The sequence below is a fragment of the Malurus melanocephalus genome, unplaced genomic scaffold, assembly GCF_030028575.1.
Source record: "Malurus melanocephalus ecotype Western Australia unplaced genomic scaffold, MMel_1.1 scaffold_67, whole genome shotgun sequence".
Taxonomy (NCBI): domain Eukaryota; kingdom Metazoa; phylum Chordata; class Aves; order Passeriformes; family Maluridae; genus Malurus; species Malurus melanocephalus.
The window spans coordinates 583,929-598,826 of record NW_026623299.1 but is presented as its reverse complement, the minus strand read 5'-3'; the positions used below and the strand labels follow the sequence as shown (position 1 = coordinate 598,826).

Here is a 14,898-nt window from a genome sequence, read left to right as displayed (position 1 = left end):
TGGTCTTTGAATGCATCACTATCACATAACCTGTGATTTCCAGTGGCCCAACTAAAAATGTATTTTCAGACTCAAAATGAGCCATCTCCAAATATTCATAATAGATTTCTCTCTGAAAACTTAAATAGTGTCACTGTGTGGATCTTYTGTGAAAGGTGGTGCTCCTGAAAATGTGAGGGGCTAAAAATGGTTGTGAGAAATTAGATATGAGTTTACCACTTACATTATTTTTTTTTTTTTGTCTCTACATGAAGAAATGTTGTGAGAACCTTTTCTTATACAGTGTATGCCTATGCCTTTGGCAAGGGTCCAGAATACAAAATATTCCTGAAACCTGACCTACAGTGGTGAAAGAAGCACAAACTGGATTCAGGCAGCTGAAGTGGGCACTCTACAGAACAGAGCACAACAGGCTCACATTTCTGGCATCTCCTTAGTGTGCTTCACATTACACTGTAAAATTAAATTGATTTCTTTTATTGCTAATTCCCCTCAGGCATTATTACAGTGAAAGGTCTTTAAGTAAGGTGTTAATGGCATCCTGGTAGGATTTGTTTTTTTTCCTTTGTCAGCTCATAATATTATATCAAGAGCTGTAGTGGGTTCTGCACTCAAGTGTTTAAAGCGAGCCTGCATGCTCTTTATARAGGAAAACCCAACAGGAAATTACARKCCTGGTGCCCGAATTTCAGRTCAAAAATCCTGTAATCTGGGCTCTGAAAGAATTCAGGATAGGAGGACACAATGGGCTCTTCTGGCCTGAAATCTCTGAATCTACTGCATAAAATTACTGCAGTCTATTCTGTCTCCATCAGTTCTGACTGTCCAGCATTTTTATGTACTTGGAATATACAATATGGAAGATAAAATCAAATTCATATGCTGCGTAGGAGTATGTTAAACTGCTAAGTGGTTTCCCTGTAGTGACTTAAATTTCAACCTGTAAACTACAATAAGTTTGTCTTGAGAACTACTAAAAGTGATCTACAGYTGGGAAATACGGGAACATTTCTATGCTTTAACTAGGTGCATGAAGGGATTTTTTTTCATTACATGAAAATGAAAATAACATAGCAAAATCTGTTTGACGATTTCACTATTAGGAAAATGCTTAATAAAGATGCTAAAAATGAGTAAGTGTAAACAAATTTAAGATCCCTCATTTAGCAYGACATTTAATATTCTTCCAAAGCAAAATGTTTAGGCTTGAAAACATGGGTGTTCTGCCAAAGGCACAGCTACACCAAAACAAATTTTGTTCCTGCTAATATTTTTTGGATCAGCCCTTCTTGCACGCCTTTATATCCTTGGTAATGGAGTAGAGGAGAAAATAAAGAATCTTTCTTTTCAGGCTTCCCTCATATCATAATGGTGCTTATTTTATATCCATTTATTTTGATAATTGCCCATTACAAGCACCAGGCATATATTTTTCAGCTTTGGCATTCTCTTTTATTCAGTCCTTCCAGTTACTTTCCTCCTTTTTTATGGTGCAAAAACTTGAAACAAAAACAAAAAAACCAAAACAGGTTTGAAAAACCAAAACCTTTGAAAAACCAAAACAGGTGTTTTAAACTTTTAACACAATATTTTCTATGTGTCTAAAGCGGTTACAGGGCAAGTATGGCTTTACTAATGAAGTTAGCATTTCAATGAAAAAATGACTATTTTACTTAGAGAAAGGCAGGAACTGATAAAATGAATAATAATGTTAATCTGAAAGGAGAGCCTAATTCAAATGGAAAATAAAAGCAGAATTGCTTGAATTATCTGATCAGAAGCARGTAAGAGGTGTAATTCCCTGGAATAATTATTAGGATAAATTTGGAACAGTAATTTAAATATTTATTCTTTGAAAATAATGCATGACTAAAGTATGGAGGAAAAGTCTATTGTTTCACTTGCACATCACACCTGGAGGAGATCTGTGCTCCTCCTTTTGTCGGGAACGCTGTCAAATTGCCACCAAATGTTCTTGCTGGTAAAGAGCAATTGCTGGCTTGCCAAGAATGCCATTGTTCAAACTTTCCTTGATTTTCTTCTTGTAATATTCCTGTTCAGCTACRTTTTGTTTTAAATTAATTGTGGAGATAAGCTTCACAAAATGTCCTTTGCTAACGTGTCACCTTTGTGATTTCGAAAGAAGCAAAGTGAAGCACAYGATGATAATGTTAAGATAGAGACTTAATTGCTTGTGTCTCTTTCCATTTGGAAGCGAGACTTCGTCTTTGAGCCAAATAAAATCTGCTGGTGAGTGCTCCAAAATGCAATCAGAATCCTTTCCAGGCCAGTGTGACAGGCTTGACGCTGATCTGTTTTGATCAGAAGGCTTGTTTGTGTGAGTTTGAGCTTACACCTGAGTTTTCTCTTTGCATCCTGAGGACAAGACACTTTTCCAGGTTATTTTATCCTCCTGCTCTTGGGGGGTTTGAGTGGAACGTGCCGGGCAGGGCAGGACCTGTTGGGTCCAGCTCAGCACTGTGCTGGTAATCCTACATTTACTGGCACTGCCTGCCCAATTCCAGCAGAACAGTGGAATTACATGTACCGACTAAACAATGGCATCCAAAGTGAATCAATGCCAAAGGAAATTCTGCCAGTGTTTTCAAATGTTGGTGCCAAATCTGTGTTTCCATATCTGTGCTGATTAGACACCTACAAACTCACCATTTAATTTTCAAATTGCCTAGCATGGTTATTACCCAAGGACTTCAGCAGTATGGTGGGTGACGAGCACATATGGAAACAACACCAGAATTGTTTTCATTTTTTGAGTTGAGTTTTGAGTTGAGATACACAGGATTTAATGCTTCGGGCCAAAAATTTGTAATGGCACATGTGACTCTTGAATCTGTAATTTCTATTCTAAGTCAATGTRCACCTGGAAATCCTACTCCATGACCTTTGTTGGCTGGGACAGGCTCTGCTGGGTGTGCCAGACTCCCAGAGCTGTTTTACAGAGCTTTTAAAGGACAGCCCTGAGGCCACTTGGATGTCATCGCTGCGATGCTGTCCCTGCCTGAGTGTGGTGGACACTGAGCCACCAGCCTGCTGAGATGGCCCCATGGGGGATAAAAGTGAGAAAACTGCTGCCCTACACTGCTCCAGAGACTGCTCTTTTACTGGGATATGTACACAGCCATTGAATTTTAATATCCTCACTTGCTGGGCTTTCCTAGGAAATGCCGGTCACATCTGAAGCGCTGCAGAAGTGGGGATGTTGGTGAGCACTCAGGAGCACTTGTTTGAAAGGCTTAGAAAGTTCACATTCCTGTTGCAAGCTGAAATACTCAGTTTCATGTGAGATTTGCAATTATGAAGGAGTAGAGTACCATATAAATCTTCCTTCATTGAAATCTTCTCCGAGGCGCAGCCTTGCCAGTTCCGCAGTCTGTGTCAAATCCGGCCTGGGCCACGCTGGAGTGGAGTTGTCCGTGTTCCATCTGGCTTGGCTCAGCAGAAAGGTCAACTCCCCAGGCTGCCAGAGAAGTKCTGCTCTATTGTGGTACTTTATTATCCCTCTGGGGAAGAGGCTGGAGTAGGATGTATGACCGAAAYGGAGAATTTGTTCCCTAATTTTCTCAATAGTCCAGGGACGTGTACGCTATTTGGACAACAGCTGTCAGAGTCCACTGCCAAGCTGGCTCAGGAAYGGCCCTTGGTGCAATGCAGGAGAGCAAAAATGTTTCCCTGCAGTTGGGAAAACTGAGGAGTTTAGCTGGGAATTTTATAACTGGCAAAATGACAACGTTTGATGTTTCACTGTTGCTGCATAGTGCGGGCTGAGAAAACCAAAGCGTTGGAAGTTTCACTGCTCTTTATCTTTAATTTTTTTAGCACATTGTCTAATTTGAAGGCTCTTTCTCTAACTCTTCTTTTATAGAGAGAATAGCTAGATAAAATTGTAAGTACCAAAGGACCTTTCTGAAGTTCTAGGCACACGAGCAGATGCAGCCTAGAAGGAAGGAAGGCTCTCCCTCTGCCATGAATGCAGCCACTTCCCCACCCTTTCTTTTCATGCTGATTTACTGTTAATTGCATTTCAGACAAATTGGAATGGACTAATAGACTGAAGTCTATTATCCTAGCTTTTAACACAATGAAACCATGTTTAGTGCTTTGCTCTAAAAGGGGGAATGAWTATTCCTGACATTTTCCTCCAAGTAATGACAGATGCAAGTGGATGTTTCTGCATTACTAATAGTGGGATGGGGAAAGTGTGGGGAGGAATGGCAGAAACAATAATATTTTGTGCTTTAGTCCATCAGCTTTGGGTTAGATAACTGCCTCCCATTTATGCTGGCACACACTTTGCATTTCCATTTATTTTTGTTAATTTGCTTTTTAGTGCTTTGTCCAGTTGTGTTCTAAAATGAGGGAGACTTTTACTACTTCTGTTAGGAGAATAATTATGGCACAACTTCTATTTTCTTTCAACTTCTTCTAATTGTTATCTCCTTAAATGATGTCAAAATCTTACTTGCATTTTGATGATTTTGAGCTCCTAAAGCTGGAGCTCAGCTGTAGCTGTGTTATTCTGAGTTGAGCTCTTGAAATGGAAAATGAGAGAGACCCTGCTGGGGCAGCCTGGATTTCAGCAGTTTTGAGTGAGCAGATCTATGCAGAGGTGCTATGCTCACTCCCARGCAGAGTCCCAGGGGAGTAGAAGAGAACTGAATGACAATTTCTCCATCCAGGAAGTCTGGAGAAAAAATTGCTGCTAAATRCCATGGATGACAAGACCAAAACCTTCAAAGTTACAATTTAAGTTATGAATTAATTGGTTAACTAGAGTTGGTAAATTAGAATGTCTTTCCATTACCATGGCAGTACATAGAAGAGGAATGGATGGTTGAGTTTTGCTGTGAAAACTGAGCTGACAGCACACCTGGATTCCAGTGTGCCTGGGTAGAGCCCCAGGACAGTCACTGAGCTTTATTCAGCTSCATTCTCTGTGGTCACTCTCATTTCAATTTATCTGCCTCTATCTGTGTTGTCTTTGTGAAGTAATTCAGTGCCTTCCCTTGTGTTTCTGTCTTCCCAACATGTCTGGAAGTGGCTTAGGCAGCAGACAGTGATGCTTTTCCATCTGAGCTGGTCACAGATATTACCACCCGTGGCTGCTGGTTATTGCCTCCCACAGCTCTGCAGTKAATGTTTCCTCATCTGCCTCAGTTCAAACTCCAGAGGCTTAGCTTGACTGCACTATATATTCCACTGTTGGGTTGGGGTTTTTTTCCCTTTTTTTTTTTCTTGTAGATCAATCCCTTAGTGGATTTGTTAATATTCAGGAGCTGTGGGCTCCTTCTGCCCCGTCTGAAATGCTGGCATGGGGACARTGTGAGACTGAGGTATGATCCTGTACAGTTGCAAGACAGGGAAGAAATCGATTTTATAAATGAATATTGGCTGTTGGGAAGAGATTTTCATACGATTTTCATACTCTGATATGGTGAAATAATTGGGACCACTGAAAATCAGCATGAGTCGAGCATGACTTGCTCTGCAAACCAGTGACCAGATTAGGAAAAGAGGAAGACACATTGACTAGGGATGGAAATTTGAATTTTCTAGGTTAATCCATGCCTGGTCACTTCATTCTGGAGTTCAAAAAGGTAGGAAGAACTATCTTTCTTAGAGCTAAGTTGTTTGTGCTGCTGTGGGTCTGCTACTTCCGTTCCTGTAGCTATTGCACCGTGAGATCTCCGTCTGGTTTTTGATTAGTTTGCATTGGGCATAGAGGGGAAAAGGAAGGAGAAATCAGAAAAAAAACAAGAGTTAACTGTGTGTAAAACTTTCCAAGCCATTTTRAAATGGAAATCTTCTATATTATAAGGGATTGTCTGGAAGAATGCATTATAAGAGCACATTGCATTGTAAACTAGAGCAGAATCATTTTTGTCTTGAAAGCATTACTAACAACAGTCTAAACTTTTGGAGAARTGGCCAAAATCTTGCTCAGCTCACACGTGATTCAGCTGACATACTGAAATTTGGTCTGTCTCTAGTATCTTTGTAAATGACTGTTTTATTTAATTAGTAAACACTTCATTAGACAAAGATTTGTCTAGCACCTCCTGTTTATTAAATCAGAAAGCATTCTCTGTTTTAATTAGGATGACATTTTCTATAATCAATTTGATGAAATGCCATCTGCAGTTCTAATAATACTGTGTACAGCAAAGGCTGATTGACATATGTGTTGACTGCAAGGTATCAACCTTTTTGCATGTTTTTATTAAAAAAAAATATAAGGAAGAGGAGGACTCTTACTTGCTAATGTTGCTGTTTGTGCTGCAAAGCAGAATTTTACTTAAACAAACCAAAACTTAGTAAATATTTTCAGTGGGAAAACAAGCATTAACAATCTTCAGGTTAACACTGTCAGCAATTTCAGAAGTCTACCCTGAGGCCTCCTTTATTCTAGATATTATGGAACAGATTTTCAGCATTGCCTGAATTATTTCCTTCTCTTTCCTTCGCTTTTTAGACGCTACTTGCTCTCTCAAGACTGTTTGATAAATTGCCTTAATATCCAATGGTTTCTATGCACAAAACTGCCTTAGTGCTCTGATCTCCTTTGGGCAATTAGCTTAGGCTAAGATTTACAGTGCTCTGTGCAAATAACCAGCAATTAGCAGTCTGTGTAMCTTCTTTATAAATCAGTTTTTTCGTCAAACTATTCAATATCAGTGTTAGCAAATTCTAAACCACTTTTGAGCCAGGTCCTAGCAAGCTGGACCTTTAGGCACTGAAATTGATTGAACTACAAAAGTTTATCTCAGAGTTACCATGAAATAAACCTCATTATCAAAAAGTTGCAAAAATCTAGCCAATATTCTACCAAACTACTCTTGTTTGGCAAACAAAATGTACATTAACWGAGTTGTGAATTTAGTAAGAATCTGTTTTTTTGGAGTGCTGTTGATTCTGTTGCTCAAGGGTATAGACCCTCAGTTGTCTTGTCATTATCTTTTAGTAAACCAGAAAAAACTAACCAGTTATTCAATGCTCTGGAGTTTACAAACTTGTCAGAAATTTGAGAATTGCTATAATTAGGAAATTTCCAATCAGYTGTTTTTAAGACTGTTTTTGTGTGCATCATCCAGGGCCGGTGACTTGATAACACATCTACACAGAGSCTTCCTTACGTTCTCCTTTGTTTAAGACAGAATGCTTTTTATTCTAGTGATGTCCTCAGATCAGTAATGTGGCTCTTCAGTGCTGCAATTTGTGCCCAGCTGAGTGCTTTTTCACATGATACTGCTATTTGTTTCAAATTAAATGAAAATTTCTTTGAAGTAAGAACTCCTCCGGATGGCTTTGTGCAGGGTCAGAGGTCCCTGAACCTCTTTGTGGTGAAGGCACCAAGATAAAAAAACAAATCCATCAGCTCTGCAAATGGATGATGCTAAGGACTACGTATTATTTTCTTTTGTACATTTTCTGACTATAAGTAAGAAAAATTTCAAAACAAATTCAGGTTTATGGCTCTCATTTAAATTTGAGCTATCAATGAAAAACTTATCATCATGTGGTCTGACCGCCAACTATGACCTTAACCAGCTTGATATCCAAAATATTGATAGGAATGAGACTTCTGTATTAATTACTATGATTACTTTTGAAGAAAGTTACGCTCTATGTTTGCGTGGGATTTTGATACAGTCTTTTAYCTGAGAAATTCCATATATTTTTAAAGCATTAATTTGATTTATTCCCTTCAGGAGTTCAAGTTCAGAGGGCAGTATCGTCACTGTCCAGTAAAGCCTGCCTTTTCAAGAGGTGTGACTCAGTTTTTTGTTCTGATTGTTTGAATAAATTTTCTTCTAACTTTAGGAAAAGTTAGAAAAAAATTAGCAGTATTTGCTATTCCAAATGTTTCACACCTTGTGTAGGACTTGCAAGAGCTTCAGGACTGTGTGTTTTATGCGTGTTTCTATTAGCAATTTTAAGGGAAAGTTTGTTATTTTACTGGACTAGTTTTGGTATGATTAGTTAATGAGACACGATGCTGTAAATCCTGTTGGCCAAATGACATGTGGAAGAGTGGATAAATGAGAAGGAGTAACATTCTGTGCTTGTTTGGATTTGGGCAGCACATTATTGTCACCCATGGGGCCAAAATGCACGTTTTGGAGCACTGCTGTCCAGTGCCTCTGGCTTACAAATGCCATTTCTCACATTATGCTTTAATCATAACCAGGGACAGCTCTTTAGCCAGAAAACTTTGTTTTTTCTACAATATTTAGCACCACGATCCAGTGTCACTGGAAATTTTCAGTGCTGAAAGAATACATGCAAAATAGCCTAAAGGAAGCTGCAGAACCCATCATGTTCTGTAATCAGTAACCTGAAACCGAGTAACTGTCTACTAAGTGCTGTTTCTTTTCATTTAAAATAGCTTTTTGAAATCTTTTTTTCTCAGWAAGAAGCTGCTGTTAATCCCACAGTTCACAATCTAATTTGCCTTCCTAAACAGCAGCTCTAATAATACTGCTCTGAACTTCATCAATCCCACCCCACTTGCCAGCCACAGTCCTAAAATAGCTTAGTAAGCTTTTCAAATGAGGCTTCATTAATTTTACAGAACATTCCAGAGGACATTCACTAGTGCTGTATATCTCGAGTTCCTGTGGAGTCAATTAAAATAGAGCTACATTTTTCTGAATAAGCAAAGCAATTTTTTTTATGATAGCATAACCTTTTTCTGCAGTCATGTTTACTTCCCACTTCATAAAATTCAGGGATCTGTAATGAATTTCTCAGACATTACTGAGGATTAGGAAAGTTCTTTTATATTTCCTTTAGGCTTAATTTAGAACTTTTTTTATGCTTTTTACATTGTCATAATAAAATAGTTTTATTTTATTAAGTATAAATCTCTTACGTTGGTTTTAAATAATCTGAAAGAATCAGCACTCAATCTGTTCAATCCCTTGCTATAAATAGTGGGAMATTTGGAACTTTTTTTTTAAAATCAAGGCTGATGTAGTTACTGTGTATTTCTTCATAATTTTACAGGTTTTGATACAAGCAGGTAAAAAGTATTTTTCATAGAATGACAATTCATTTCAGTTTCCTTTTTTTTCTTGAAGAGTGTTAGATTATTTTTCTCACAAGAAATGATAAATTGAGTGGAAGGTGAATATGATGTCCAGCAAAAGCTTTTTTTTTGCAGAACTTTGGGCCAGAATATCTGTGTGTTGAATAAGGTGAGCATGCTACAGGGMATAAACTGGTAATTTTGAAGCTCATGAGGCAAATCAACAGAACTTTTGCCTTGTTTGTGTGTTGTAATAAAGGTTCTCTAATTAATTGAACATGCTGGTTCTCTSTACAGATGTATTAAATTCTCAGTGTGTTTGCTGACTGCTTATTCCTTTGTCATTGCAGATACAGCAGTGGTGTATAAAACCAGGAATGGACATGTTGTTGAGCTGAATGTAGAAACAAATACAACTACATTATTATTGGAAAATACAACTTTTGTGAGTAATATATATTTGTTTCTTTCTCAGTGGAAATCAGTTAAATTTTTTGCCTGTAACAGAGGTGAGAGAGTACAATATATAAAAGTTTGGGAGATACATGAGAGAGTACAATATATAAAAGTTTGGGAGATGCATTCATAACCTAGACTAGATTGCATAAAAATGAAAAATACAATCTGTTCCTCTGTCAGGGAATGATTTTTGACTGAAGTTATTTGTAGTTTTATTCAACCTATGTGTACATAACCAAGATGTTGGAGGATTTGCTGTTGGTTGTGCTTTGTTTGGGCCATCTGAAGGCTCATSCCTGGCTTATGTGCTGGGGAATCTACCTGATGTCTATTAGAATAACATATTTCACAAAATGTGGGAATGCTGCTTAAATGTTGAGTGTTTTTCACTATGAGAAAAGTGGAAAAATACTCAAAATTCATAGGAATATTTTCCTTAAGGGAATTAAATATGCAAAGAAAAATGTAATTGCTAGTCGTGTTAATCTCTAGTTTAGTTGTTTCCCTGTGCTTTTTTTGGCAAACTAGATGATTTGGGATTATTCCTCTTGACCAGTAAAGGATATGTACATGAATGGTTTCTGATGAGCACTAATTGCTAAGAAGTACTTTATAACTTTAGTCTGCATTTTCTTTTGCTTTGCTTGGCACTGTTATTCTCAGGGATACCACTTACATTYTACCCTGTAATTCTCATTTATCAGGGTTTTGCAGCATAATCGTGTGGCTTGTCAATCTTRCCTCATAAATACTCCATGCAGACCACTGGCTGTTATTGTTAATCCCTGTACTTTTAATTTAATAAAGTCTTTCACACCTGCAGACTCAAAAGGATGATTCRTTTTCATCAGCGGTCTTTGGCAAAGGCTGATTTCATTCCTGGTCTGYTCCTGGCCTTTGCTGATAGAGATTCCTCTTTTCAAAGCATAAAGCCTCAGGTGACCTTTACTTTTAACTCCTTAAACAAGGAGGAGAGTAGAAGCTCAAGAAAAAGAACTTGATGCTGATTTCCTAGGTCAGTGTAAAGATGAAGGAGGGTGGAGGAGTGATTTATATTTTAATGGTGGCTGTGTGGCTCTCTTTTTGTGATCTGCACCCTTCCATATGCTGGGCTGTGCCTCAGGGTTCCTCTTGGCCTGAAAAAGGCTGTCAGGCACAATTAAAAGTGGGTGGAAAGGTGAATTTCTGTCAAGTACAAACCCTGAAGTATTCAGAAGCACTTTCCCTCTTATCCATTTGCACAAGTGTGTGCGAGCTCTCTCCTGCCCAGTCAGAGCATTAACTGTGTCAGCTCTGTGTGGTGCCTTTAGTGCAAAACTTGGACACGAGCAGCTGCTTGGGCATCCCTGGCTGTAAAACGTGACTTCAATGACAAGATTTGAGTCTCCTCCCAGATGAATTSATGCCCTTTTGGCTGGCAGTGTTTGGCTGGTGCTGCAGGCTGCGATGCCAGCRCGACAGGCTATTCAGGCCATTGTGCCAAGTGACGATGGATTGGGGTGGCCAGGCTGCTTCACACTGCGAGTGTCGCCTCTTTTTGCAAAGTTGTTCTCTTCTGGGCATTTTATGGAACTGATTTATCCTGAACTCACACAAACATTGTGAGCTCTAGRTGCTAGATATCTAATATTAATTAGAAGTGTGAGAAATGGGTGCAAAATAGATAACGCTCAAGCAACCATTTAACAATTATGGTGGAACAGAGCAAAATAAAAACCTAAGTGTATTTTGTCCTGCAGAGCTCCTGTCTTTTCACAGCCAATAGCTGAGAGTGTTATACTTAAATAAAGTCAATTCCAGCAATTATTATCCGTAAAAASCTGAAAACAGAGCAGAAGGCTCAGCAAGTTTGTTGGTGTATGTTTGGAAGAGAACAGTGAGAAATGTTCTGTGCTGAGCTGTCTGTTGATATGGTGGCCAATATTCCTAACAGGATAACGTGACTGAGGCAGGCTGAAATCAAAAGCTRTCCTGTTCTTCTGAGCTCAACTGTCCCCAAATTTGCGCTGCTAAATGTAATCTTCCAAAGTTAGACACCTGGATCATTAATCAAACATTTTCCTCGCTCAGTGTCACATCTGCTTAATCGCTAGTGCATAATTAGAATGGTGGTGTTTAATGATTCTGCAGAGATGTCTTGGATTAATAAAAAATACAGCAGAGATCCAACATAGGCGGTTGCAGTGGAAATTCCTTCATTCTTCCCTATCAAAGGGTTTTAGTCATGCAAGAGTCACCATTTGATAGGAGTTATTAGTCTGATTTCAGTCTGCATTTACTCTCCTGTTTGCCTCTGCTCAAGCAGCCACAGAAATGGCTTTCTTAGTAATGCTGATAATTGTCCATGGAAAATTGAGCTGCTGTGATAAACTCCTTGCACAGGCAGAGGCAAGGGGCGAGTAATGACTCTTTGTCACCCCTGATTGGGCTGGTTTTGAATCAGCAACTCAGAGGAGATTTTCTTTTTTTTCTCTCATTGCTSAACCCCTGAAGCAGTCTTCCACTGGGCACACATCGCCAGCTCTTCTTTTGCATCTGAGAGACGGCCACTCTCCTGCAAAGTGCACATCTTTTATCCTTCTTTGAGTTTCTTCCTGTGCAGGAGCCAGATCCTACTGAGGATCTGATGTGCTCATTAGGTAGGCATGTCAAAAAAAAGGGTGAAGTTGCTTTTTTTAAAAACCTTATGTTATATATATAAAAATTACAAAATCCCCCAACCTTTAAAAATACCCTTAATGATASTCATGCACCTGGAAGGAAGAAAGGCGAGTGTTTTGTCATTCTAGAATGCCCATTTCTCTTACGTAGGGGAAGTTCCTGAATTAAAGTATTTTTTCCATTTTAATTAGGTTTTATTTAGAAGCAGAAGAAATTCTTGGAATGGAATCCTTTTCTATAGTTAATAAAACAATCTGGCCTTTATATAATTAAACAATCAGCAAAGCAATGTTGTGGGTAACACATACAGTGCCATAAGTGACAAAGGTAGCTTGCAAAGCACAAAGAATGTCTATTAACATCTCTGGATTTTAATATTAAGGACATTTTCCAGTAGAGATTTGTCCTCTGACTGTATCCATGTACTGCCTCCTGTTTCAGCTGTCTAATAAACAGTTAATATTCTTAGCCAGCAGCATATAAATGTTCACAGCTGGAGGCTGGGCAAGTCTCCTATGAAGAGGAGCCAGAAAAAGCCCTGGACATTAATCAGTGTGTGGCATCCTGATGTTTGAGATGCTGCCTCGATACGTGGTTTCAATATGTTCTCTATCATCTATCTGGGCTCTGATCCTTAGTGACAAGCTACCAGTTTTCCAGCATTTAGCAATATTTATTAGGCATTGCAGTTCCAAATGTGGAAATGGCATTATGCCACATTTAGCTAAGAAAATTCAGTGTTTAACAAGCCTTTTATTCGATGTGTTTGCCATCAACTGTTCTGTAAGGTAAGAGCAGGTTACCAGTTCACACACAGCCCAGCCACGGGCTGGACAGGAGAGCATGGAGGACCACAGGGATTCTTKTGCTCAGGGAAAGTTGTCCATCTGGTTCCTTATTATACTTTTATCTCAGCTTCTTGAGTATATTTTACAATCCTTATACACAGAACAAGATGGAAAAAGCAAACACAGGGAGGATAGAAAATGCGTGTAGGGACTGTGTGTTCTGGTATGGAACTTTCCAAAGGTGCTGAATCCTCTGAAAGAAACCTGCAGAAGTTTTGCCTTCATTTCTTCCTCTTAAAAAAGCTGCAATAATTTTGAAATTCTGAATTATTTTGTTAGACCCGAAGTCTTACTGCTTTGGTGGTGCATGTATGCCAAATTATTTGGATACAATGCATGTACCCTAAAAAAGAGTCCCGGATCCTCTGGCAGGGACTGTTTTTCWCTTAGAGCATTGTTCATAAACAGCCCTACTTGTTCTCTTCCTTTTCATCCTTTTTTTGTTTTGCTTTGTACTCACTACYACCACACCCCCTTCCCCTTTTAACMCGAAACTTGGTGCAGCATGTTAATGCAATTACAGTTCTTTTGTTGATTAATGCAGATTTAATTGCAGGACTAGTTTATGTGCTTATATTTTAAGAACCTYGCATAAGAGATTAATGAAAAGGTGAGTAAGTACATTAAGTAATATTATATAACCACATAAATATTAATAGTTGTTGAAACACTGGACATTTTAATGACCCACACATGGTATAAATGGATGGTTATGAATATTGTAACATTCTCTCTACTCTCCCATGTTCCTCCAAAAGTCCAATACCTCCCTGAGCAGAGCCTTTTCTGTAGAGGGKTTTTTAAATAAGGGTTTATTGTTGCAGAGCACCACTGTGCATTSGGGTGGGAAAGCCTGACAGATGGAAGGGTTTGCAGTCACTGTGGTTTGGTGGTGGCCACTGGTTTTTGTCCAAGTGAAGGAAGTTTCAMCATACAAAATGAAAAATGGTCAGGTTACAGTAGCTCTGTGTGGGATTTCTCTAAAYAATATTCCTGGTTAGATTGTTCCTCGATACAGCAAACAGTAAAGGGTTAACAATATCGATGTTCCTGTGAAATGTGAGGGAAAAGCTCCTGTGATTGACTGGTCAGAGGTTATTGTCCAGCAGACAGGCCATGGTGCAAGGCTCATGATTGGTCCATGTCTATTTTTATGTCCTACAATTTCAGATGGGTTTGGGGAATTTGGTTCATGTTTTTGAGACCCACCCATCCACAGCATGGAGMTCAGCTTGGATCACGTTTTAAGGCACATTTGTATTTTAAACCAGGCAGGAAACCTGAGGGTTAACAGTTCCAACACTTGGCATTGCACCATTTTTGGGTCTTGATTAAATGCTCAGGTGACACAAAAAGTACCGCAATAAGAAACGTAACCTTGGAAACCCAAATTTTTCATCATTCCAATTATAGCACATTTTTCTAATTACAACCCATCTTTCTCTGAGGTTCTCTGCTTTCACTGCTCCAAGCCTTGCTCTTCTGCTGGGTTCCACTCTCTCTGTGGCACTGTGCTCTCTCATGATCCATCTTCTTCCTCTGGTTACGTGGGTGGCAATGGAGGAGAATCCCATTGTTTCCTGGATTGCCTTCCAAGGAACTGTGACATTCCAAATTCCTTCTTCTCTTGCAGCTCCTGTAATTCCATTCCATCTGACTCATATGCATTGCCATTTGGCCAATGCCTGTTTGATAATTTGAGCTGGATACCTGTGCGTGCTGATAATCCCTCCACTGAGATTCCACTAGACCATTGAGTTAAAAATCTGATACAGGTGTAGGTGTGCAGTAGAGAAATGTATAATTTCCTAGGTAGTAATGTTGCCACCAATCTCTAAAGGAACATTCCTGACTTGAAATATTTCATTCTGGATGAATTAAAAA

The 14,898-nt window shown here is 38.9% G+C and overlaps 1 protein-coding gene across 1 annotated transcript in view; it reads left to right on the top strand.

Annotated features, from left to right (window-relative positions):
- The window catches only part of DPP10 (dipeptidyl peptidase like 10), a 231,138-nt gene that overhangs the window by 102,314 nt on the left and 113,926 nt on the right, over positions 1–14,898 (top strand). Inside the window, exon 4 of the mRNA XM_057366529.1 lies at positions 9,397–9,491. Within this exon, the coding sequence (XP_057222512.1) occupies positions 9,397–9,491 (95 nt within the window). The remainder of the gene's footprint in view (positions 1–9,396; positions 9,492–14,898) is intronic.